The sequence below is a fragment of the Manacus candei genome, unplaced genomic scaffold (genome assembly GCF_025592945.1).
Source record: "Manacus candei isolate 608988 ecotype Guabito, Panama unplaced genomic scaffold, ASM2559294v1 h1tg000017l, whole genome shotgun sequence".
NCBI lineage: Eukaryota > Metazoa > Chordata > Aves > Passeriformes > Pipridae > Manacus > Manacus candei.
The window spans coordinates 12,525,932-12,552,297 of NW_026138065.1; the positions used below are offsets into that span (position 1 = coordinate 12,525,932).

At 40.7% G+C, this 26,366-nt stretch overlaps 1 protein-coding gene across 1 annotated transcript in view; it reads left to right on the top strand.

Annotated features, from left to right (window-relative positions):
* GLP1R (glucagon like peptide 1 receptor) overlaps positions 1-26,366 on the top strand; it is a 90,076-nt gene that overhangs the window by 45,936 nt on the left and 17,774 nt on the right. The window contains exons 4-8 of the mRNA XM_051783450.1: positions 9,843-9,952; positions 12,575-12,681; positions 16,109-16,262; positions 17,716-17,875; positions 25,547-25,607. Of these exons, the coding sequence (XP_051639410.1) occupies positions 9,843-9,952; positions 12,575-12,681; positions 16,109-16,262; positions 17,716-17,875; positions 25,547-25,607 (592 nt within the window). The remainder of the gene's footprint in view (positions 1-9,842; positions 9,953-12,574; positions 12,682-16,108; positions 16,263-17,715; positions 17,876-25,546; positions 25,608-26,366) is intronic.

Consider the following 26,366-nt stretch of genomic DNA (forward strand, 5'->3'; position numbering starts at 1 on the left):
CCATTATCATAAATACATGTTTTTCATAAACTGCTTCCCTTTATTACATTTAATTCACGTATCTTTTATAGTCCATAAACACTCTTTATTGAAAACCTGATGCACACATAACATACATGCATGCATTTTTTTTTTAAGTGTATTTCAAAAAATTGTTAGGTGTCTGTGTGGTGTCTAGCATAGGTAATACAGCCTCAAAGTTACTCTAATTAAATGCTTGGAGGGTATAACTCCTTTTAGGGTAATGCTCTGTGTTTAAAAAACAGTATTGTTTTTCAGACAGCTATTTTAAATTTTACGAGATATCAAGTCCTACCTAATGATGTATAACTTTGCAACTTAATGAATGCTTTATGGTTTGGCATAGTTCTGTTTACTCACACAACCTTTATTGGCCACCATTATGTGAGTAGTTATTAATGATGAAGCTATAGTCTCTGTATATTTTTTTTTTTTACAGATTTTATTCCTTCACTATGAAGAATGGGTTTACTTGTGAGATATGTAGTAAAGGGGACTCTTCTTTGCAGGATCATTGCCTCATTAACTGAGGAAGTTTGTTCTGAGTGAAGCAAGATATTGCAGAGCTGACAAGGATGATCTCTGCACTAGGTGAACTGAATATGCCCATGCAGAACAAATTTTGGGACTGCATAATTATTGTATAAATCTGACTTTTTTTACGTGACTAAAATATGCTCTTTATTTTTTGGGTCATCGCTGTACACATACAAGATAATAGCCCTTAGTGTTCACTGGGGAGCTGAATTGTTGGTGGTCTTTGAATGGACCATACAAATCAGAAAATACTGTATTTGATATAGACTTGATTCACTCTGCTTAAATATGATTTGACATTTCACGGTAGTAAGGATGAATAATTTCACAATAAATTATCTTCCTCTATTCTGAATAAAACAGTGAATTCTGTTGGAAAAAAATGTATGACTGTATATGTAGAAACAGTATTATTGGAAGGAACTAAAATCCATATAAGTAGCTTGAGCTTAACACTTCCTAATTCAGGAATCTTTAGTGTTGTTGTGTTAATGTACTTTCAGAAGGAATATTTTTAAATAAGTATTTATATGCAGACAGTATCCCTTGGGTGATACCAGTCAGCATCGTCTCCATCTGCAAAGACTCTGACTTTGTGCTTTTGATAGCACAGCACAGGATTCAGGCTCTGAGGATTTCTACTGCATACAGGGTGGGATGTGCAGCCTGTTGCGTGGCCTGTGATTGCTTAATAGGACCTTCTCTTGCTCCGTGTAAAGGTATTTGTTAGGTCTGCGCAAGCTCACCTCAGGTGATCAGTGCAAGTTCTTGCTGCAGGAAGAGAATAATTTTAAGTAATGTTATATGGTTTGGGTAAGAGGTGGGGAAAGAAATTCAAAGGCTGCCATCACTAGGGCCTAACTTGAAAGATCCAAGAATCCCTCCAATCTCTTCCAATAAAAAACAATAGTACTGCAAAGAGGAGTGACAAGAGGAGCTAAAAAAAATCAATACATCCACACTCCTACCGAGGGATGGACATGAACTTACACAGACCTAACAGATACCTTTACACGGTGCAAGGGAAGATCCAGCTAAGCAAGCACAGGCTTTTTTCTTGTCATTAATAAAGAAAAGGAGTTGAAATGACTAATACACTACAAGGGAAGAGAAATAGTGGAAAGGAATACTAAATTAAGTACCTATAGTTAAACTGCCTGTTGAGGTAATATAATTTTGGACGATGTTCGGGTAGGCAGTGAACCCAGCACAAAGGAACATTTTGATAAATGTGATTATTGGGCAGTACTGCGGGCTGGGGCTCCTCTGACTTCCTGGAGGCTTCAGGATCAGGCTGCTCCCTGCTGTTGTGTTTTCAGCTGCATGAGTCCTGGGTTTAGGATGTCTTTGCAGTAAGCAGCGCCAGGGTTGGGGCTGAGTGACAGTTAGCAGCAACTTTTACAGCCAAGAGTCATTCCTTTCAGGAGAGCGTTGCCCAAGTCACACCAAGTGATAGCTGAACAAAGGCTGATGATGGGGGCACAAGCTCCTAAATTCTGATAAATTGTTGTCCCCATCAAAGGGCAGGTTGCTTATTTCAGGAACAAACCAGTCTGCATTGAAGACTGTCGTGATGCTCTCATGCTGCAGAGGTCCTTGTTTTATGGAGAAAATTGTTACCTTTTCCAAAACAATTCCCCTGCTGGAAATAGAGAATGGATATTAACAGAAGAGAGGTCTATAATACTTGACACAGAGTAGACAGACAAAACCGCAGTCTCTTGTTCTTCTCATTCTCTCATCTCTGTGCCTGAATAGAATTGATTGGCTAGGACATGCTGTAATTTATTTTTACAATGAATAATGTTCCAGTTTATCCTCAGGAACAGTTGGGTGAGTAATCTCACACTGACCTTGACACCCTGATGTTGTTAAATGCAGATCAGGTTGGCTGTTTTAAACAGAGAAGTCACTCAGTTTGGGTTTTTTTTCTAGCAAAAAGGGACTAATAAATAAATGTTTGTGAGCCTCTTACCCATGTTCTCCATATGTAAAAGTATTCAAATACTTATAAGATTTGATTTGATTTGATTTACAAGTTCACTAGATAGATATTATTAACTTCAGTGCTAACTCTATCTTTTGTCAGCTTACAGAGTCTGAGTTTTGGGCATCAGTCCATGTTTCAACGTGTAATTCTAATGAGATGTGTGATTGACACTGTTCAAATAAACTGGTCTCATTAAGCTGCTGTTCCAAAGGTTGTGCAAGTTTGTGAGTGCATTTAACTTAAAGGTTAAATAAAATTGGATTCCCTGTGCACCAGCTGTAGATATATTTGTTTGTTTGCAGAGGATGATAGCCAATTCTAGAATGCAATAGAATGATTGGAAACATTGACTTTATGGTAACAAAAAACATTACAAGACAGGAAAAAGGTATTGCAGGATAGCGAGGAGGCAGGAACCACTCAAACCTTCAGAAAAGTTTGTTCATCATGCTGATCTACTAGAACAGAAGCTGATTGTTGTATGTTTGGTATTTTCACTGCATTAAAGGTAAGAGGGCCTGAGTCACTGTGAAGGATTCAGGCATGGACAAATGTGAATCACCTCTGACTAAACCACCTGCAAGCAAGAAGCTGAAATTGCTCAGCAGTTGCAGAGGAAGCTGTGTGCGTGCCTTCCTTCTGTCTTGGCTCACAGGCCACCTCCAAGCATGTCATTGTTAGTTTGCCTCTGTGCGTATTAATAACTGAATTTTTTTCAGCAATGGTATAATGTGAAAGCTGAAGGAAATGAGGTTCCTGGTGAGCTGTGGATCAGACCCATAGCAAAGGCAGAATGGGTACATATACCATCTCCATTTATCTGTTTTAGGACACTGAAGATCTCATCCATCTTTATATATATATATATGTATCATGCTGTGTGAAATTTGGGACTCTTGGGACTGTGGCACTGGGCAGTGTCTTCTGGGGGACTTCTGCAACTGATCACACAATGTTCAAAGATGTCAGTGCTCCTGGACTGGGTTTGCCTCACAGGTCCTACATGATGCTGGGGCTGGGTGTGCCCAGCTGCAGGGGATCAGGAGTTTTGTGTGTGTGGTGTATATCCATTACTGGGCTGTTCATGGCTCCATGCAGTGATGTTGTGTGGGTACTGTGGTGTTCGATGCATGGCTGAATATAATCTGTTTCCACAACAGTGAAACTTGTTTTCAGATTTCTGAGAGTAACTTGCTGCCTACAGGGCATCAACCCTGTGCTCTTTTCATGTCCTGGTTTGTGCAGTCTCTCAAATCTTTCATAACCATCTCTGTATTTATCAACCAGAATCTCAATGTTGCCTTAAAGTGCCTGTCAACATTTTTTAACTTTTTCTATCTCATAAGCACTTTGGCTAATAAATTATTCCTTAGACCAGATGTATACACTCTCACATTCTGATATGCAGTCTCTTCTATTTTGATTTTTGGTTTGATTAATTATTTTACTTCTTAAGGCTCTTTCTGGGTACAGGCAGCCCGGTTAGTCTTCAGTTGCCTTTGAGTCCTGCACTGATGAGTTTTGGCAAGCAGTGAGGCTATGGTAACCTGACACAGCCAGCGTGTGGCTACCCAGAAGTCCATAAAAGTATTTGTGACTTGTAGACGTGGCAGGACTGTTCCTGTCCAGTGTAATAGCATTACATTAATTTTTTCTTCATATTTAAATAGATTGCCTTGTCTTTCTCTCTGATGGCAAATTTAATGTTTCATCTATTGTAAACACTTTGATTCTCTAATATATGCCAGGCTTCAGCATACAATAGATTTTCCTCTTTTTTTATTGATAACATTTCTTTTTAAATAATAGAGAATTAAAATATGTCATGGTGATTTGAAGAGATAAAATAAATACACTGAGGCTAAGCATTCATCTGAATTAGACCTTGCCACTAGAAAATACTGACGGGGTGGAATTCACAAAGCGTTTCAGAATGTGAAATAATGTTGGGGTTTGGGGTTTTCTTGTTTGTTTGCTTGTTTTTTAATTAATTCTCCTTTAGCAATTCTTTTTCTTTCCTTTTTTTTTTTTCCAGGAATATAGCAAAATTTCTTTTTGTGTGAGATTGTATAAGCTATAACCATGTATTACAAGACAAAATTATTCGAAGAAACAGTGGCAGTCAGATTGAACTTCTGAGTCCTGTGATCCTCTGGACTTAAACCTCCAGGATTTCACCTTCATTGACTTCAAATATATAATATTTACTGATTCCCAATTCCTAACGCTGCTTTTGCATAGGTGTTTTGAATGGCTTACTTCAATAAGCTGTCCACTAATCCTGAGGGGGAAAAAAATTATGCTTTCCTACTTGCTACCCTCCATCAGGTGTGAGATCCGTAATATTGTCATAGAAGCACAGAATGGTATGAGGCTCTGGAACTAGAAGGCCACACAACTGATGAGGTGAGCAAATGTCCTTCTGGGATAGTGGGGCCTCCTAAAACTGTCTCCCAAGGGCTTGGGTAAGGAACATTACTGGAAAACTCTCCAGTCTAGTCAGGCACTCTGGTTACTATCTGCTATTGGTTGTTCAAACTGGCAGCGATGAAATAACAAAGAGAAGTCTGAGGACAACCAAAAGAGACTTCAGGGCCCTGGGATAATTGGTAGAGAGATCGGGAACACAAGTAGAGATTTCTTTGATTCTTCCAGTAACAAAGAGTCAATGAGTGGTTCTGAGGATGGCATAATGGGAAAAATTTTGGGGTTTTTGACTATGGGATGATCTACTTAACACCTGGTCTACTGACACCTAGGGGGATGCACCAGTCTCACAGGGGAAAAAGTATTCTAGCACAGGAGCTAGCAGGGCTTGTTGACAGAGCTTTAAATTTGGCTTAGAAAGATGAAAGGGACAAAACTAGACTTGCCAATTATGAACACTGGGATGGTGAGGAAGCGAGCACTAACACAATCCCTCAACCTGCTTCACAAGGTGTTGGCTACAGTCTACCACTCCTGAAATGTTTCTACACCAATGCGCGCAGCATGAGGAACAAACAAGAGGAGCTTGAAGCTTTGGCCCAGTCCCAGAGATTTGATATCATTGGCATAAGTGAAACCTGGTGGGATGAGACCTGTGACTGGAGTGCCTGATTGGACAGTTACAGGCTCTTCAGGAGGGATAGACAGGGCAGAAGAGGTGAAGGAATGGCACTGTGTATAATAGAAATGTTAGACTGTATGGAGCTCACAGTTGGCAATGGCACAGTTGAGAGCCTCTGGATAAGAATCAAGGGACAAACAAATAATGTGGATGTCATTGTAAGGGTCTACTATAGAACTCCTAGACAGGACGATGATGACAATGGATTATTCATTGAGGAACTAAGAGACACTTCAAAATCAACTGCCCTTGTCCTTATAGGGGACTTCAACTTGCCAGAAATTAACTGGGAACACCACACAACTGGTACAACCCAGACCAGAAGATTCCTAAAAAACCTGGAGACCAGTTTTATGGAACGGGTCCTAAGGGACTAAGGGACTTGGAAAGATGCTCTCCTTGATCTCCTGCTTGTCAACAGAGTGGATCTCGTGAGCGAAGTGGAGATTTGGTGACCGTCTTGGCTAGAGCAACCATGAAGTGATCAAATTTAAAATCTCTGTTGACAGGAGGAGAAGTGCCAGCAAAACCTCAATTCTGGATGTGAGGAGAGCACACTTTAGGCTGCTCAGGAAATTAGTAAGCAAGGTCCCCTGGGAAAATTTTTGCAGGTGCTGGAGTCCAGCAGTGATGGTCACTTTTCCAACATCACCTCCTAAGGGCACAGGAGCAGGCAGTGCCCAAGTATCAGAAGTCAAGCAGGTGAGGCAGAAGGCCAACTTGGCTACCAGGAATCTTCTCTTGGAAATAAGGCAAAGAAGGAAGGTGTATGCCCAGTGGAAGCAAGGTCAAGTGACAGGAAGAATTCAGAGATGTTGCTTGCCATTGCAGGGAGAAAATTCACGCAGCTAAAACTCGACTGAAGTTGAAGCTGGGCAGAAATGTGAGGGACAATAAAAAGATTTTTTTCAAATACATTAATGGCAATAGGCAGTATAGAAATACCATCAGCCCGTTACAGGATGAGGATGGTCACCTCACAGCCAGGGGCAGAAATAAGGCAGAGATGTTTAACACTTTCTTTGCCTCTGTCTTCAACACAGATTATGGACCAAGAGGGTCTCAATGCCCTGAGCTGTTGGACCATGACTGCAAAAGTTACCAACACCCAGTCAACCCTGAAATTGTGCAGGATCTGCTGCTCCAGCTGGATCCCTACAAAACTGTGGGCCATGATGGGATTCATCCAAGAATCCTCAAAGAGCTGGCTGATGTCGTTGCACAGCCTCTTGATAATTTTTGAGCGGTCTTGGGATTCTGGAGAGATCCCAGCTGACTGGAAGCTGGCAAACGTTGTCTTGATTTTCGAGAAGGGCAAAAAGGAGGACCCTGGAAACTACAGACCTGTCAGTCTCACTTCAGTGCCTCATAAAATTATGGAGAAGGTTATTCTGAGAAGTATTGAAAAACATCTGAAAGACAATGCAGTCATTGGTCACAGCCAGCACGGCTTCCTTAGAGGAAAGTCCTGCTTATCAAACCTGATTTCCTTTCATGACAAGGTAACTCACCTAGCTGATCAAGGGAAACCAGGAGATATAATCTTTTTGGATTTCAGTAAAGCTTTTGATACTGTCTCTCGCAGGATCCTTCTGGATAAAATGACCAGCACAAGAGCTGGATAAACACACCATGTGGTGGGTGAGCAACTGGCTTAAGGGTCGAGCACAGAGGATGATAATGACATCAAACTGGCGACCTGTCACTAGTGGGGTTCTGCAGGGCTCCATCTTAGGCCCTGTGCTCTTCAATATCCTCATAAATGACTTGGACACAGGATTAGAAGGGACACTAAACAAGTCTGCAGACGATACAAAACTGGAGGAGCTGTTGACTCCCCTGCAGGGAGGCCCTGCAGAGTGACCTTGACAAATCAGAAGACTGGGCAATCACCAACCATATGAAGTTCAACAAGGGGAAGTGCCCTTGGGATGGGGCAACCCTGGATGTACGGACAGCCTGAGGAATGAGATGCTGGAAAGCAGTGCCACGGGAAGGAACCTGGGGGTCCTGGTCGGTGGCAAGTTGAATATGAGTCAGCAGTGCCCTGGCAGCCAGGAGGGCCAACCGTGTCCTGGGGGGCATCAGGCAAAGCATCGCCAGCCGGTCGAGAGAGGGGATTGTCCCACTCTGCTCTGCACTGGGGCAGCCTCACCTTGAATATTGTGTGCAGTTTTGGGCACCACAATGTAAGGAAGACATTAAGCAGAGAGCATCCAAAGGAGGGCAGTGAAGATGGTGAAGGGCCGTGAGGGGAAGCTGTATGAGAAGTGGCTGAGGGCACTTGGTCTGTTAAGCCTGGAGAAGAGGAGAGGGGAAGGTGTGGCTGTAACACTTGCTGGGGAAGACTCTAGCAAAAAATTTGTTAAATACCTCACAACCTTCTCCATGTCCTGGGTTGCCAGGTCTCCCATATCCTTCCTGAGAGGACCTACATTTTCCTAGTCTTTCTTTTATTGTTGGTGTACCTGAAGAGGCTGTTTTCAATACCCGTGAGCAACATTGTAGCAATATCCTAGCCTAAGGAAGTGGTTGTCGCTGGCAGTAGATAATGAGAGCAGATGAAAAATGTTCAAAGCAGTTAGTTTCTGTGAAGGTATGTGTTGCAGGTGGTTACCAAATATCTCTTTCTGGTTTTGTGTAAACATACACAAATAGATATCCTTAATAGTAAGAAAAAAACTCCATCGATCATAACTTAATTTTTATATCAACTTTATATTACTTTTTGCTGGTATATTCTGTGTACTAATTACAAAGGCAAATAGCTATGCCTACCAGAACTATTATCAGTCACCATTTAGCATACTCATTAAAAATGGCTTATTAGAATATTAATGTCTATATTGTTTTTTCAAGCATCACTGTTAACTTAGAGTACCTAATACAAGTCTGCTGCTGACAATTATCAAACAGATTACCAGTTGCCAACTAATATGCAAAGAGCCTACTGGATTGTTATAATTTCAAATAAGTTTTAAAATTTTCCTATTGAACAGAAATGCCAAATTCTAACAAGTTCTATTTTGCAGTAATGAGGGAGCTGACAACAGGATGAGGTTGCAGCAGGCAAGGATGGGTTTGAGAAAAAGCTGTAATTGAGAAGCACTTTGGATGCCCTTGTAGGACTGAATCCTCCTAACTGAGCTTCTACCTCAAAACATTGTATATTTCCAAACATTAGGTATATGCTAATCCTGGTTGAAGGATTGACTCAGCTTTTGAGGGGTAGCTTTGTAATATAGAATAGGTCTGTTTACTGGGTCAGAAATGTGATTAGTAAGAAACTTTCTTTGCAAAGCATCTGACACTATTACTGTACTATAAGGACAACTCTGCGTTGCTTATGTATACAGCTGTAAAAGTTGTTAGACTTCCCCAATTCTCTATACACTAGAGAGGGGGGTTGTTTTCATACACTATGGCTGAGTGCTCCTTTTCTTTTGCACTTTTATTTTGGTGCTTCAATCTGATGTAATTGTATTATGAGCCATTTCAACATACCTGCTTTTACAAGATCGAGCAACTAACTGCTTCAGAAAGTTGTTTAATTTATTGTTGATTTCGTTATTCAAACACATAGACAGAAGGAATAAAAAGAGCACATGGGTAGTTTAGGCAAAGATTTATGGTTTCATTTTGTAGCACAGATGTCTGTATAAGCATTTACATATTGGAAAGCCTGTGTTAGCATATCTCTTCTGGGGTTTCTCTGAGTCTGTATTCTCTTGGAAAAGAAAAAGCACATTTAGTCTTTGTGCACCTTCTTTTCCATGTGGATTTTGTAGCTGAGGCTTAACTTTCCCAGAATTTGTGTGTCTCAAAATCTAACATTTCAGCGAGCTGGAAATTATGGATGTTGTGAAATTCACACAAAGATAGCGGCAACTATTTCAGGCTATTGTTGCTGCTGAATGGTCAGCAGTTGTCCTGGAGCATGTGCCATCTGATCCCTTGGTGGCTGCGTATCCTTCAAAGCCTCTCCAAGGATGAGTAGCAGAGTGTCAGCCGCAGGCAGGGAGTGGGTGAAGCTCTACCTCTGCCATGCTGCAGCTTCCCCCTCCATCCAGGAGGGTGATAGGTGAGGAAGGAGGGTTTTATGGAGGCTCAGTGCTCTGTGTGCCTTGCCCCTCAATGAAGCAGGCTCTCCTCCTGTTAACCCTGTGGCTCGGTTTCTCCTGGCAGTGCTGCACGGGCAGGTGTACCGGTTCTGCACCTTGGAGGGGACATGGCTGCTGAAGGAGAATTCAACCCTGCCCTGGAGGAACCTGTCTGAATGTGAGTCCTCTGACCAGGTAAGAGTTTTTCACTCCTCTTGATGCTGTTGTTTAGGACAAAGCAGAAGAGAGGAGGATAATAGTCTTTGGTGCCCATGTGGTTTTGTCCGGTCGAAGTAATCTTTTCTGTCTCGCTTCAGTGAGCCTGACGGTAAGAGATGTCAGGTCTCTCCCCTTCAACAAAGGGAACATGGAGCGTAGACTAGAGTAGGTTTAAGTGTACATGAGAGAGCCAAGAGAAGTGAATCAGGTCATCCCAGCTGTGGTGCAGTGCAAGAGCTCAACTGCAGCTCACCCCACTCGCAGGAGTGACCTAATGTTATTCCTTTCCTTTTTTCCCCATTGTCACGTCATTGTAATAGTGACCACTTGCTCTCTCTGTCTTGTTAGCAGCTATTAAAGTGATTAAGATGAACTGACCTGAAGAATATTTGCTTTTCACCTTTGGGCAGGGGGCAGTCCCTGCCTTTTTTCTTTTTTTTTTGCTTTTTTTTTTTTTTGTCTTTTTACCTTAATTTTCTGTGGGCGATGGAATTAGGCTTGTCAGTGTTATTTTCTTGCCCTAGTGCTTTATACTCTGCAGGGAGCTGAGACACCTGGCACCAAATGAAGGAGAGCATAGGGATTTCCAGAGGATTTTTGACAGCCATTGGCGTCAGCTAGCATACTGTGTGCATTCCCATGACACGTGATACCACTACTACTGTGAACCTCCAAGGGCGATGCTTTTCCTCACAGAAACTGAGTGTACTCTCTCTATCCCAGAGTACTAGGCACTAGGTACATTATCTAGTCTAAACAGTTCAAGTTCATGAAAATCCCAAGTGCTGCGGGATCTCTGCCCTCTGTAGTTCCCATTGCTCAGTGCCTCATTCTTGAGGGAATAATGGCTGCAGAGTAGGAGGAGATGGAAGTAGAGATAGTTTCTGTTCTCCAATTTTGTAAAATTTAACCTTTTCCTCTAATTTGCAGCCTTATTCCTTGTCCCTTTCATTTTCTGGGGAATCGCAGCAGAGCGCATTTTCATAAAGCAACCTGTAAGCTTAGTCATTTGACTTTTCCTTCTTTGCCACTATGGTTTCTTCTAGAGCTGTGTTGGGACATGCCAAGGAGCGAGATACTTTAGTGGTAACACTTAGTCATTTGGCACCTGCCCCCAGATTTCCATGAACTGATCTGGATTCTGAAACCCTGTGTACACAATGTCACTCCCTGAAATGTGAACAGCCATGTTTGGTTTCCCAGCTAATGTATATAGAGCCCCCTAATAACTTACTTTATTTTATGCATCTGGCACGTGAGAACAAGAGCTTGTTTTTTATAAGTTTGCTATGTGTTATGTTACGGTTGTTACTAAAACAAATTCTAAAGGGGATGTTAGTGAATCTTTATAAAATAACATTGTTTACTCTATGTGTGCAATGTAATTTTGATCTGTGTAGATGTTTTAAACTGTTGGGTTTCAGTAGTTTGCCTAAGCTTTGATGCTGAAGAGATTTTTCTTTTCATAAGCTAGCTCTCACATCATTCCCTTTAAAGCATTAACCTAGCAAATCCCTGAGGAACAGCCTGTTCACCTTAAATCCTCCTGACTGTGCAAAGTACATCTGAATAACTATACTTAATTTTTGAAGTACAAGGAATGTATTCTTTTGTACAGCACAGGTCTCATGAGTCAGTTGCAGAATTAGCAGCTTGAAGAAGGGAAGTAAAATGCCTGAGTCTATTTAGACAAAGATACAAACGTAGAAATGAACCAGAGTAGTGAATATGAATGTGCCTCAGAGACTGAGCAATAAACCTCTGTTATAATTCAGACCTACCTGTACCTTTTCAAGAACTTCTCTTCTCTGTAAGGATTTTGGCCAGAATTTTCAAACAAGGGTCTCAGTTATCATGTCTTCAGCAGTGGATCTGAAGAGAGCCCCTGCTCAGGACTGTAGGTGGTACAAGAATCCCCACTGCTCTGGTCCACACCAAGTCGCTCCATCCCAAGCAGGATGTGACACCGAGGTCATGAGATGCTGTTGGGCTGTGGTTTGTTACCAGGAGGTTGCATAGTTGAGGCAGAAGAGAGACTATTTGGGGGCAGAAAAAAAGTTTGGTTGCATGAATGCAAGTCATACTTTGCCTCAACATCAACAAATGGGATCTGGCTTGTTTTATTTCTGAATATTGATGTAACCAAAGGACCCTGCTCGTTACCACAGTAAGGAGAATTGCTTGAAGTGTTCAAGTCTGAAAAAATCAGCTTTGCCATTTTTACTGCAGGACTGAGTTGTGTCTGTGCTTCTTGCCACTTATTTTAAGACTTGCTTGTGTGGTAATTCATACCTCTCCAGCTTTATTATGAAATAATGTCACATTGTCTATTTTTCTAGCCTAGCTGCAAAACTCAACTGTTAGAGTGAACACCTGGGAGCAGCTGAGGAATTAAGATTAAATTTTTATTTCTTTAGAGCATATGGAAAGTGGAAGACTGATTTGATATGTGCATTTAAACTTAAAAGTAGGAGAATGATTTCTGGTTATCATTAAGAAAAGTTAGAAAGCAGCTGGGAGAAAAGAACTGAAGCCCACGAACTCTGTCTTTTCCCCCTCCCCTTTCTTGTTTTTCTTTTCTCCTTTATATGCTCTCAGGATGCACCAGAAGAACAGCTCCTGAATTTGTCCATCATATACACCATTGGATATGCTCTTTCCTTCTCTGCCCTTGTAATAGCAACTGCCATTCTTCTTGGATTCAGGTAACTGGCAAAGCTTTGAAGAGAGTGGAGTAAAGGTTTTATGTTTTCCTGTATGAACGTGTCAGACTTTGACAGAAACTTTTGATTATTTTTTCTTTCCTTCCATCACCTCATCATTTCTCTATCTTTTGTCACTTCTGTGTTCCTTCTGAAAATAATTTCTTCTCAAAATGCAAGTAAAATTGCCAAATTTTTGCTGTTTCCTGTATGAATATGTGGAACATATACTTTTTGTCAATTGGAATATTTTATTGTGACAATTTTTATTTCAATGAAATTTCCACTGGAAGAGGTGGTAAAAGAAAGAGATGCCAGCATTCCTTTGTGGTGTCACCTTGCAGATGAGGCACAAGTCTGAGATGGGCAAAGATATTTAGGAGAGAAATTTTCGTCTTGTCTTGCTTGGAGTTACACAGAGCATAAATCTCAGTCTGACCTATTTCCCAGCCCTCACATGCAAGGTGTGCAGACAGGGATTTTTTTAAACAGTTTTTGGTTTTGGAGAACTTTTAGAAATTCTTACTTCTTTTGCAATATAAAAGAGAACCTAATTTTGAAACTTGAAAAGTTTATGTGAAATAAATTGCTGTCACCTGGCCATATTGATGTATTGAGTTCATCCAGGTTTGCACCTACAAATTCCATGGAGTGCACTGAGAGACTCTTGGTTGCACATGCCAAAGATACACTGTGTATGTTTGGTTAAAAAAAATAAAGAAAAAAAAAAAACAAACAAACCAAAACACAACTTTGGACTCCAAGAGAGATCTCCTTTTTTCCTCTGTAAATGCAAGAGACATCTTGATTCCAGCCAGACTGTCCTGTGGTTTGGGGATGCTGAGCATAGGAGACTGGTATTTAGAAAACACAATGATGCTCTGTTGTGGGAATGAAGTCCCTCTGCCACAAAACCCTGCTCCTTGCTGCTGTATATAGCCAGGTCCCATCATCCGTCTTATGTGCTGATGAGGCTGCCTCTCCTAAAAAGTAGAGTTTTCCATCTCCTGCTACTCTTATCTGAAATCAGGTCAGGAACCTTCAGTGCTCTGATCCTTAAGAAACATTTTTTGCTGACTAAAGAATTACCATTTTCAGTTATTGATCATTTGCTCTGGAGCCTGCACTCCACTTTTACGAAGGCATTCCCTTTCCTTTCCTCCCTCCTATATGTTTATATCCCTTATGTATTTAAAAAGGTCAGTCACACCTTTTAACTTCTAATTTCCAAAACTAAAATGATGCAAACCTTCTAATATTGTATCACACCTTTTAGCAATGTGTTATCCATCCTCCTTGCAGTGGAGAAGCATAGGCAAGCAATCTCAAAGAAGTTTTAAAATGACTGCAGAAGTGCAGAGACATGCTCACCCTCTGTGAATGCCATGTGATAATTATGAATTGTACGTGTTCTACCTGTGCAACTTTGGGACCCATCTGACAAAACACCAGATGGTCTTCAAGTCTCCAAATGTCTCCCAGGATAAGTGTTTTCTCCTCATTTCACCTATCGATGACACTTTTTGAGTAATCTTAGCAGCCCAAATGTAAAGGTCACAGAGCACAACCATATACTTTTTGAAGAAAGGAAGAAAGGATGTGCATATTTTCTGGCAGGGAGCAAAGAGCAAGTTTGTCACCAAGGACTGGTAGAAGAGAGGGAATTTTGATGCCCTCACTTTTGTGGGGTGATGCTTTAGCAATTTTTCCTTCAGCTGTGAAGCAGGGACTGGAGAAGTATACAGGAGTGTGTGATTCTTATTCTGGAAATGAGGCTCCAGAGATGTTAAAGGGGCCAAGAGTCTTGTTAATACTATCCTATCAATCCATTTCATGCTTTCCTTTCTAAATTGTCCATCAGGAGACAACTTGGTCCTGGATCTCATGAAATACATGAGACCTGCTCCTATGTGAATTATTCTGACTGGAATCTCCTCCTGTGGCCTCTCCCTGGAGCTGTGCAGCCTCAACAAATGCGGATTGAAATCTAAATCAATGACACCTGAATGTTGATGGGGCTTTTTAAATTCTTAGACTACAAAATAACCTTCATAATTGTCTTTAATGATGATACAGCAGAGGAAACTATCTCTCTAGAGTCCTATTTTGCATCTTCCGAAAGAAATGGAAGAAAAATCTGTAATTTCAGTGGTGTAAGCTGAATTAGGCCCATAACTTTATGACTGAAACAATTTGAATAATTTGCTTTGCCTGTAGCAGAAATACCCAGTAACTATTTGCAACCTATTTTCTTCAATTGCCTATTTTACATAATTTTTTCAATCAAATTGAAATGTGTAGCAGTTCTGAAGGGTAGAAACAAATGAATTTTGAGTTAAAGGAAAATAAATATTAATAATAGGTAAGTTTTGAAATAAGATGTGATTTAAAAGTGATTAAAAGAATTCATTAGAACTATGAAAAAAATAGCTCTTCTTCTTCAGTGCAAAATCTCTTACTTTTAGACCAAGTCAATTTTTCTACCAAAATTTATAGAGCAGTAAAAACCAGACATTTAAAGTGTAAGTTCACTGAAACTCTTGCTGGAATAATTGCTGATTACCATATGTTACCTCTATCTTTTAGCATTTAAAAAGAGTCTTACCCAGTATAACTTCGGGGCAAAGTGTGTACCCTTGCAGAGCTGGAAGAAAAGTGTTTGTGGATAAGGCTGGTAAAACATTGGCAGCACTCTGCAGTTGGATGCCATTTACATGACTGCAGTTTCTTTTGCTGTCCCTTAACATGCTCTTTTTTGACAAGTAGCAGTTTTATTGTCTTTGCAGCTGGCTGCTGAAATTCAAGAGGATTTTTTTCTTTGGGTTTTTTTTTTGTTTGTTTGTTTGCCATTCTGAATGCAGAGGTGAAAAGTCTGTTCCTTTTACTTCTACCGAGAATATTTACAATTCCCCCAGGAGGCAATTTGAATGCAGATTTTTCTTTTGTTGTCAAAGTGGTAATTTACAGGTGGATGTTTTTTCATTGTGGGTTTGAGCACAGCCAGAAGCTGCACCGCACCAGTTCCTGAGCTTTGCCAAAGTAAACCTGTGCAGTGACATTGGGGTCAATTCAAAGCAATTAGCTTCAGCATTATGTGCAACTTGACTTTTTCAGTCCTTTCAGATATGTCTTCTGAAAATGACTTAATTTTTACACTATTTAATCTTTTAAATTTTTTTTCCTTAACACACTGGTCTCCTTTCTTTTCCCAAATATTCAGTCTTAGACTTGAAGTTTTGAATGTCTTTTCCTTGGTAGTGATTTCTTTCCAAAGACAGTTTGAAATCCCTACAGCGATTATCAAGTTATGGGATTTCCTCTGGTACCTTCTGATTCTCTACAGGGCTTATTATTTCCTCTCTCAGTCCTATGTGTGATGTTGCAGCTTTTATATAGGTAGCAGATCATGACTAGTTTGTTTTTTTTACAGACATCTGCATTGCACGAGGAATTACATTCACCTGAACCTCTTCACCTCTTTCATCCTCCGAGCTATATCTGTTTTCATTAAAGATTCAGTAGTGAAGTGGATGTACAGCACAGCCACACAAGAGCACCAGTGGGAAGGACTTATTGCCTTCCAGGTAAGGTCAGACACTGCGGTGGTTCTTAGGATATTGAAGTCATCACTGTGTGTGTCTGCACGAGATCAAGTAATTTAATTCTTTAGTTGATGGCGTGGCATGTTTCTCTACCTATGAGAAGTTTGCCCCCAATGGACAGAGGAAACACAAAGAAATTGCTTTACGTATATATATATATATGTATATGCACAAATGCCCATATCTTCTTCCCATGCTGCAGGTTCATTTCTTTCTAGCAGTGACAAGAGGGTTTTCATTTCCCTAAGCCAGCACCTTTTGTGATAGGACTGTCCGCCTTGTGCAATGACCAAATTAGTTGGTTGTTCTTAGAGATCTTTAATCTCTTGATGACAGGAAAAAAAGGAAGCATCCGATTAAAATGTAAATTTGAAAGTATTTAGAAAAGCTTGGGAGGAACAGGATAATTAAGTACTTCTAACTCTTGGGAGAGGATATACAGCTCTTTTGTAAATACGATGAAAGTGTCCCTTTCCCCATTTGGATTTGGAATACAAAATGTACTTGAATCCTCAAAGAAATGTATTTTTATTATCTGTATAGCTCTTGTGGTTCTAAAACATGGGTACAGCATTTGCTGCTGCTATACAGGGTTGGGGTTGTAAAGGGTAAGTTTTCTGATGCATCCTTAGTACCCATTCTTTTCTGACACTGCCTAAGGCTTAAGCGCTAATACCACATAGTGAATCTCATATGATAGTTGATTTTTTTTCTCATCTGCAGTGTATCAGTTGCCAGAAAATAACATTGTAATACACATCTTAAATGGTTTGGAAATGTTCATATAGGATTGTCAGTCATTTCCTCTTCCAAAAAGCCTAGGCTTTATTCTTTTACAGATGGCTTATTCAAATAGTGGTTTCATCAGCTCTGATGGATATATTAATTAAGTAATCAGATTTCATATTTATCTAAAGCCCTGCTGACCACCTCTGTAATTTGCCAACTATGAGAGATTTTGCTCTTAAATGTGGTGCACTGGGCAATATTGCTATTCTGTTAAAAAATCTTTGCTTTGGAAAATAGTCAACATTATGGCATCTACTGTTTGCTCTTTAATAGAGAAATTCTCAACTGCAGATTAGAGTATCTGGGGAAATGTAAAGATTCACTGATAGCATTTGATATAGTACCTTCCACTTGTTCTTTTCATCTTTGTGTCATGCTTTTCAAGCTGTAATCTATTGCTTATTGAGATACAGTCTATTGCTTATTATTCTAAATGCAGAATGTGTACTTTTTATTTTTTAAAGGAGGAATGTTGTTAAAAGCGTCTGTCTGCTGCATATAGCACCGGCTTCTGCCCCTTCAGTACTCAAATGTGATTAGTTTAGCAGTCATTTTTTTGAGGAACAAAAGTAGGAGAGAGAACCAGTCTTTCGTGTTAGTATCCTTTTATTCTTGGCCCCTTGGGCTGTGCTTTCTTCCCTCACAGGAATCACTCAGCTGCCGGTTGGTCTTTGTGATGATGCAGTATTGTGTGGCTGCAAACTACTACTGGTTGCTGGTGGAAGGCATGTACCTTTACTCACTGCTGGTACTTTCAGTCTTCTCTGAGCAAAGGATTTTTCGGCTTTATCTCTGCATTGGCTGGGGTAAGTTGATTTTTCTGTTTGTGGCTGCACTGGCACATGGTATAACGGGGAAAATTGTGTTCTACCCTAGTGCTGCCCAGTTCAAGTCCTGCAGTCTGCATTCCTGTTTTGTTCCCAATCCCTTACCTTGTTTGAGCTGCAGGGTGCTGGGCTGTTGCATCTTCTGGATGCTAATGGAGTAGAAGCTGTGAGTTCAGAACGCAGGGGCTGTGTGACATCACAGGAACTCCACACACCAGTGGCAGGCACATGGTACTTTTCCTGCAAGTCATCAGCTTCCCAGTACAAATTACATGTCGGTGGTTCCATACAGGTGTGAACTTTTCTTACCTGCCCTGCTTCATCTCCTGGAAGTTTCCCATTGCATTTACAGATGTCTTAACTACTTGTGGAGCAAAAGAGCAATGATGCCTTGCATCTGGGTGAGCATAGCAGTAGAGAAATGGTGGCAGTGTGAGCAGCGGGATGCAAAGGGACCAATGAACAAGGAGCTGCTAGCCGTGAATTTTCAGGGTGATTAAGTGGGCAGAGCAGGTCTAATAGGGATTGCTGAGGGAAAAAAACAGTCAGGTTGTATGTGCCATGGGCATGTGTGTGCTTGAAATCAAGAATTGTGATGCCTTGAAATCAGTTGGTTGAGCAAGGGCCACCTTGTGTAGAAATGCTAATGCTTTGATTCTTTCACTGTCCGGTTCACCTGAAAATACATTAGAGTTCAGGATTCATCCTATTTTTGGAATGATCTTTTATGGATTTTTATTGCATTTTCTCCCTTCCTCTTCTCTACCCTTCCTTTTTGGTGGAATCAGGCCACTTTTGGAAAGCTGAGAGTAAATCCAAGTAAATACTGCAAGTGCTTTCACAGATGCTAGTTTGAACATTTAAATTGCTTTGACTCTTCTTTTCTCTCCATGGATTTCAACTGTGAATATTTTAACAAATTAATTCCCTGGTAAAATGCATATAAATGGCTTATTGTGAATTACCCAATTTTACTGAACAGTGATATATGAGGAGCAAAGGCTTACTGGCATATTGATGGGAATAAATAAATGCGAATAATAGCAGTCTCCTGCTGGAGAGTTTTAGTTGAAGTTCTCTATCTTCCATATTCTTTTATATAGGGCATGCAGCAAAAGCAACACCAATTTGTATAACATTTGAACTATATATGTTTTAATTATACCCTCAATTTAATTAAAAAAAAGGTGGGGAGAACTATCCCGAAGCACTGACTGAGGTCATGAAAGGAAATGGAAAAGAAATTAGAACAAAATTATATCTAGTCAAATCCCAAGGGGATTATGATGTTTTATAAGAAAGGGATAGGCTGGTTTTGGTCTGAATCACTTCTATTTAGAGTTTGTCTCCTGCAAAAGCAGAAGGCAGAAATAGAAGATGTTATTTTGGTTTTGTTCTTCCTTTACAATGGCAGTTCTGCTACTGTATATTGAATTTCTGGATGAGTTTGTGGAAATGAGCAGCAATGTCAGAACTTGGCACTGGATATGTGGGCTTCATCCAAGCTTCCTAGAAAGGTCTGTCCATGCCATTCAATCCTCATCTGTACAATTTCTTGCTATTCCAGATGTGTCTGCATGTACAAACCTTGCCAATGATTCTCCTTCAAATGCAGAAGCATCTGCTGTTTCAGTGCTCCCAGATTAGTTATACTAGATAACAGTTTCATCTCTAACCAAGGGAAAGAGATGAAGATTTTTTCCCCCTCTTTCTGCTTCTTCACTGATGATTACATTTTTTGGGTGCTCAAGTCCCTCACTGGGTGACTTTCTGCTGTATGCATTGCTCAGAAGATTTTTATTTAATTTTTTTTTAGCAGCATGATAGACTCAGTATAATGCTGAGGCTTGAGAGAGACAGTAGGTTCCTGTTTGAGCTGTGTGTCCTTCTCTTTGAAGCAGTTTATCAATTATAAAAATAAAGCTGGAACAAAAAAATAAATATTTGGTTGTCAGAGCTGATTTGATACCCTGACCCTTCTTCCCATTAATGAATTGTCGACTTACAGGGTAATTTTTTAACTTGTTCATTATTCATCATTTGGTGAATATTTATGTATACAAGTTTCATGTGTGTATTGTTCAAAAACACCGTGGGTGTTAGTCACTTCATGTTGTTATTTCTTCTAATTATAACTGAAGTTTGTGATCACTCTCAGACCATACCAAAATCTGTTCTCCTGAAGTACAGGGTACTGGGGTTGCTGTGCACCCTCCTCACTTCCCTAAGGATCTTGAATCCCGCATTTTATGGTCACTGCAGCCAAGGCTGCCCTTCAGCTTCACATTTCCCACCAGCTCTTCCTTGGTGGTGAGAACAATGTCCAGCATGGCACCTTTCCTCATTGGCTCCTTTGTCACTTGGAGGAGGAAATTATCATCAACACATGCCAGGAACCTCCTGGATTACTTATGCCCTAGTATGTTGTCCCTCCAACAGATATGGGGGTGGTTGACGTCCGTCATGAGGACCAGGGCTTGAGAATGTGAGGCTGCTCCTGTCTGTCTATAGAGGGCTTCATCTGCTTGGACTTCCTGGTTGGTGGCTGGCAGCAGACCCCCACTATGTCACCTGTCCATGCCTTCCCTTTCATCCTGACCTGTAAGATCTCAGTCAGGTCCTTATCCATCCCCTGGTGGAGCTCCATACACTCCAGCTCTCACTGACATAGATGGCAACATGCCCTCCTGGTCTGTCCTGCCTGACCTGCCTTAGTAGCCTTTGATTCTGTTCCAACACTCCAGTCAGGATGCCAGTAAGATCATAGCCCTGCAGGTGTGCACACATCTCTAATTCCTCCTGTTTATGCCTCATGCTATGTGTGTTTGCATAGAGGCATTTTAGTTGTGTCCCTAATGACTTGGAGTTGATGTCAGGAGTGGCTGAATTCCTTCATGCTGCTCTTCAGGTACTTTCTTGCTAACGTCTGATTCCTTCAGGCTCTGGGCCTGGCATCATCTATTGCTGGCACTGGTATCCAGTTGGTAGGAGTGGGATGGATTGAGGATCCCCTTCCCCAGCAACTTTAGTTTAAAGTCCTCTTCACCAGCTTGTCAAGCCTATGACTTAGATTCTCTTTCCGTTCTCTATCTGATGGACACCATCAGTCCACAGTAGACAAGTTGTTCCAAGATATCTCAAATATATTTTTGCTATATGATCATTTCAGGTAAGTTCTTAAGTCAGTTATTAGGCAGTAGTCCATTTATTATCAGTTCAAATGAGTAATTATTCTTTGCTGGGATGTGCAGAATGCTCTGAATCAGAATGTCCAGGACACCAACATGGTGTTCATCGCATCTGAGCCCAAGTGAAGAGCTGCTGAGCCTGACATTGACTTCAAACTAACAGTAGTCTCTGGAGAAGAGCAGTTTATACTATAACACTGCTGTATCAGAAGCTTTTAGTGGGAAAAGGACCTGTTCACATTTAGGAGTAGCAAGGAGGGGAGAATGGGGAACAACAGAAATATCACACGGTGACTCTGTGTGACATCCAGCAGGAAGAACAACAGGAGACCATTTTCAGCACTAAAGGCTAAGAAGAAAATGTTAATAAAAAGCTAAATATTCTCTGAGCTTCTATGGCAATTTTACACCCAGCTGCTCTTGCAGCAGGGAAATTGCCATAAAAAATAAATAATCCATTTCCTTTCAAGCCTTGGCAATCCAAACTTACTCTAAGGAAGAATACTTTAAGGGAATGAAGTTATCAAAAGCAGGAAGCCTGGCTAGGGCATCAGAATCTACATCCTGATTGCAAGGGAGATCTGACTGGAACAGAGGCAGTAAGAAACCTTCCTTCAGAAGCCCAGTATGAACTCACTGTAGCAACAGGATGCATTCATTGCACTGACCACTTCTCTTCTGTTTTCAAAAGAAAATGATGTTTCAGACGAGGATGTGAAAGTAGGTTTGGTATCCAGACTGATCTTGGTTGGAAATGCGTGTCAGGAGTTCCTTTTAATTCTCTTTACTCTTTGTCTTCTAGATTGAAGTCTTTCATTCTTTTCCTTTCTTAGAAATAAAAAATGTTTCATCTTTTCTTCTCACATCTTCAGCGCTTTTACTCTTTCTACATCTACTCATATGTATTTATCAATTCTTTCAGTTCCTCATCGCATTGTTCATGCATTCATACATAAAGCAGCTGATCAAGTCAGAGCATCCTAGATGCTTTCTGAGAGAAAGAGGACTGAAATTGTTTTGACAGCAGGACTGTCCTTCTGGTTTGTGTGCCTTATTGTCTCGGAGGTTGAACTTATCATACATGGCAACCAGTGACGTCAGGTTACAGCTGAAATACTGAATACGGTCCTAAAATGCTATATTTAGAATATGTCCTCATTTAAGGGTCTCAGCAGGATGGCAGTGCTTTGGTCCTACAAATTCACTTCAGGAAGACTTTCTACTCAGCACGTGAGGATGAGGGGAGCCTCTCTTGCTCCTCATATATCTTCCCTGAAATTGCCTTTACGGAAAGTGGGGTACAAGGCAAAGCCACAAATACAGTGTGTCTGTAAGAATGGAAACTTGCTTGCACGTGGAGGTAAGGGAAAGAAGATGGCATGGAATAGCACCACCTGGTGACACCTTTCATGGTAACTGGGACTTTGTGCATTCCAGAACAAACCTGAGCTTTTCTGTTCGGTTACCGAAATATCTTAGACCCATTAAATGAAGAGACTGATTACTACATGCTGTGATCAGGACATAGCAACTTCCATTAGCAGCTCCACGAGTTTCATGCCCCTCTGCTCATTCGGGACAGTGGAGCATTCTGAAAATGTCAACCTGTGCAGATTTTCTTACAATTTTCTTTTCTTACCTACCCCATCCTTTTGTCATTGTGGAAAATGCTTGGTTTTCCAACTTTTTTTTCTTACTATGCAGACACCTGACCAGGTGTAGAATATATAAGCTAGAGTGAAACTAGGAAAGTTGTGCTGCTTATTTGTGCAGTGGGGTGTTAAGGTGTTGATTTGGCAGTTCCATTACTTTCTCATCATCCATAATATATATTATTATTGCAGCCTATAATTCAGATGCCCAGTCATTTGAAGTTGAACTTTATTAGCTGAACTGTCAGCAGGCTTATTTCCTGGTACACTTGACAGATTTCATAATCACCGTGTAGTGTTCGAAGATTTTGGGTCAGCTATCAGCCTGCAAGAATTAACATTGCAGAAGCTATTATGAGCAGGCTGTTGTAATTTCTGGCATCTTCAGCAGTGATGCAGTACAGAAAGAAGTAGACATTACCATTTCCAGAATTCAGAGACCTTTCTCTGGTCAGTTAGTCTAGGAAAAGATCAATCTGAGAGCTTTCTGTGTGATAAAAAGCAAAACCAGAAAGAGTTCAGCCTGTATCTTGAATAAGTGCATCCTATAAAAGTGTGCAGTTTTTTCTCGGATATCTGATATTCTTTGAATAGCAGCAGCAAGAGAAAGAAATGTAGGACTGAAACTCAAATGCCCCAAAAGACCTGCATGTTGAGAGCCCAGTGGAATACACCACTGATTCTGTTAATGAAATATAGTCATCTGTAGTATTTATTCAAAGAGTTGTATGCAGTTTACTTCCACTCCCTGCTCAAACCAGACAGAATTCTCTTGACTGAGTGATGTAACCAGAATAATATTTGTACTTGTGACAGTTAATTCAGGGTAATTAGGTGTCAAAATTGTTAATTAATCTTTGGAGAGTCTCAGTGCTCCTTGCATACTACAACTATTGCAGAGATGCTTTAGACTTGCCCTTTTGCTGTTATGAAAGACTTCTACAGGCTTGAAGTGAATAAGGGAATGTTCTTGAGGCAGTCTCCTCTTTAGATCTTCACGAGGACTTTGGAAAACTGGATGCATTCCCATCTGCTGAGAGTGTGTCCTAGATGGTTTTCAGAACCACCCATTTCTCAAGGAAAGGGTTTGTGAATTTGGTAGGTGTCAGGGGATATCCAGAAGATGGAGATATCCACAAATCATTATTGTTATCACTTGATATGTCAAATGATATATCCACTGACATACAGCCCTTGTGCTGTCATTGTTTGTATCTTATCCTGTAACTTCTATATTAAGATGTCTTAATTCTCAGCAAAGTCAAGAAAGGAATAATTCAATCTATAATTTGTTTCTATGAATCACAAGCTCATTTGGTTTGGAACTGATTTGCAATGAGCCTGTTCTTAGTCTCTTTATGTTACTGAGAAAGCAGCATAGAATTCTTAGAAAGTTTGCTCCCAAAATATTGTGTATTCTCAGTATCAGGTACATTCATGGAACGTGTTCAACCACTTGCCCAAATAATCTCTACTCAATTCACTATCTTTGCTGTTATTCTAATTATTGGTAATTTTTTTTCTTGCTGTTCTTTATTCTCTTTCTCTCTTTTTTTTTTTTTGACTGATTAAGGAGAATATTGTTCTTCTGTGTTGGTAGTATTTAGCTGTTCTGATAACAGAAACAGTCTGCAGTACAAGAGAGAAGTTTTTTTACTGATAATACCCACTACAGATAACTGCTTGAGATATTCAGACTGCAGGAGATGACCAATTTCTATGTGGCTTTTGTTGCCAGGAACTGTGTATTTGCCCTGTACAGCACTTACGGCTCTACCCCAATGTTTTTAAGTACAATGAATGTTGCCCTTTCTATACAATGTACATGCATCATCAAATACTTACCAAGAAGGTACTCGGTGAAATTAGTCCATCTTGATCCATGCCTAGGCAAAAATTCCTCATCCTGCTCTTTAAGTCTTAACCTGCTTTCCTTCCCTGTGTGCTTTTTTTGGCATTCTGTGTACTGAGTATTGGTTGGTAGATGCACTGTCAAATTATTTTTCCTGACATAGGCATTTCATAAATGAAAGAAATTAATTTGCGAGCCTTTGACACTATAAAGCAGGTAATGTCTGCGAGTTTGTTTGGCTTATCTCTCTTCCCTTTACACCCCAGATAAATTGACCAACTGTGGCACATGCACTGTCAGAGGTAAGGGTAGGACCAAGCCTCTTCTCAAAGCAAGGTGCATCTGCTGTATTTGAGGCAGCCACTCAAGTCCATGCCAGTACTGCAGCCCAAACTTGGGACTTCACTGTGGGGGAGGCCTGAGCACACTTGCTAGGTGTGCCCACACTCCTTCTGCCATCGGGGGAATGTGGGCTGGGTGTGCTCCAACCCCGATGCCAATGGACAGCCTGAGCTTGGTGCTGCCTGAATGAAGGGTAGGTGACCCACAGGCAGAAATTTGGAGGCAAAGGTCAGGGTCAGAGCACACTCCTCTCTCATATGAGTACAGAGGCTAGTAGAGCTTCCAAAAATTTAATTCCCTTGGCCCCTCCGTGAAATGTTACATGGAAGAAGTGGTATATGCCAAGTATGGGGGCAGTTCTGTTTTTCATTTTTCATGCCTGTTGGAAACTAGGTAGGAGCCCAGAAGAAAATGAGTTATATCTATTAGTTACTTGTAAGTTAAATGCCTCCTCCCACTGTTGATGGCCATCTGTGCTGGAGAGGAGCTGCAGCCCTGCCACCAGTTAATTATGTTGCTCATCATTATGGTGTTTGTATGGGGAGGGGTGGGTTGTCCTCCTCTCTGCTTTTCCCAGTCTCAGTGTCAGTGTCAACCTTGTCTCCTCTCTTCCCAGGTGTGCCAATGCTGTTTGTTATCCTCTGGGGAACTGTCAAGTACCTTTATGAAGATGAAGGGTTGGTTTGTTCTGATTTTTCTAGCTATCTCATTTGTGCTGTATGTGTGCACCAGCAGGTCATTGTTTGCTTTCTGTTAGATGTGGTTTGCTTTGGCAGTGTGCTGAAACCTCACATAATTGCTTCTGTTTTGTCTGAAGGTCTTGCATAACGTTTCAGAAAGGAGCATATGTTTTTTTTCTGATCAAAATTTTCTGCATGTCTGAATGAATCTATCCTTTTGCAGGTCAAGGAAAGGTATGTTTTGTTTTTCTGTAGTTACAGTATCAACAGTATCAACAGTAGAAGTCATCATACCAACCAAGACCACTCCTGATGCTGTGCCTTTGGCAGTAGCCTTTACAGTTATGCTTCAGAGGGAGGCAACAACCTCCCACAGGATTTTGCCTGCGATTTGTAGTGGTTAGCTTATGCCTAGCAGCAGAGATGTGATTGCCTGCTCTTGTTTAAACTTCCATTACTTAGATTTTCTTAAAACAAATGCACATTGTCTGCTTACGTTAGTCTTGCTGAAGTCAACTATGTCACGCACAAGACTGCTGTAAAACACAAAATACTTTTCATCTGTTTTTACCATAGTGGCTGTTCTGAAAAAATTACCTTTGTATGTGCTTTCTGTACCAAATTGCATTGTAGGCAATTTGTTGGGGTTTTTAAAAATAAAAAATTAAATAAAAGGGAGGAAAGCGGCTTCCTCTTTTTAGTGGCAGTGGCTGCCTGGGAGTATTTGGGTAGCTTTCTTTGTGATGAAATAAATAA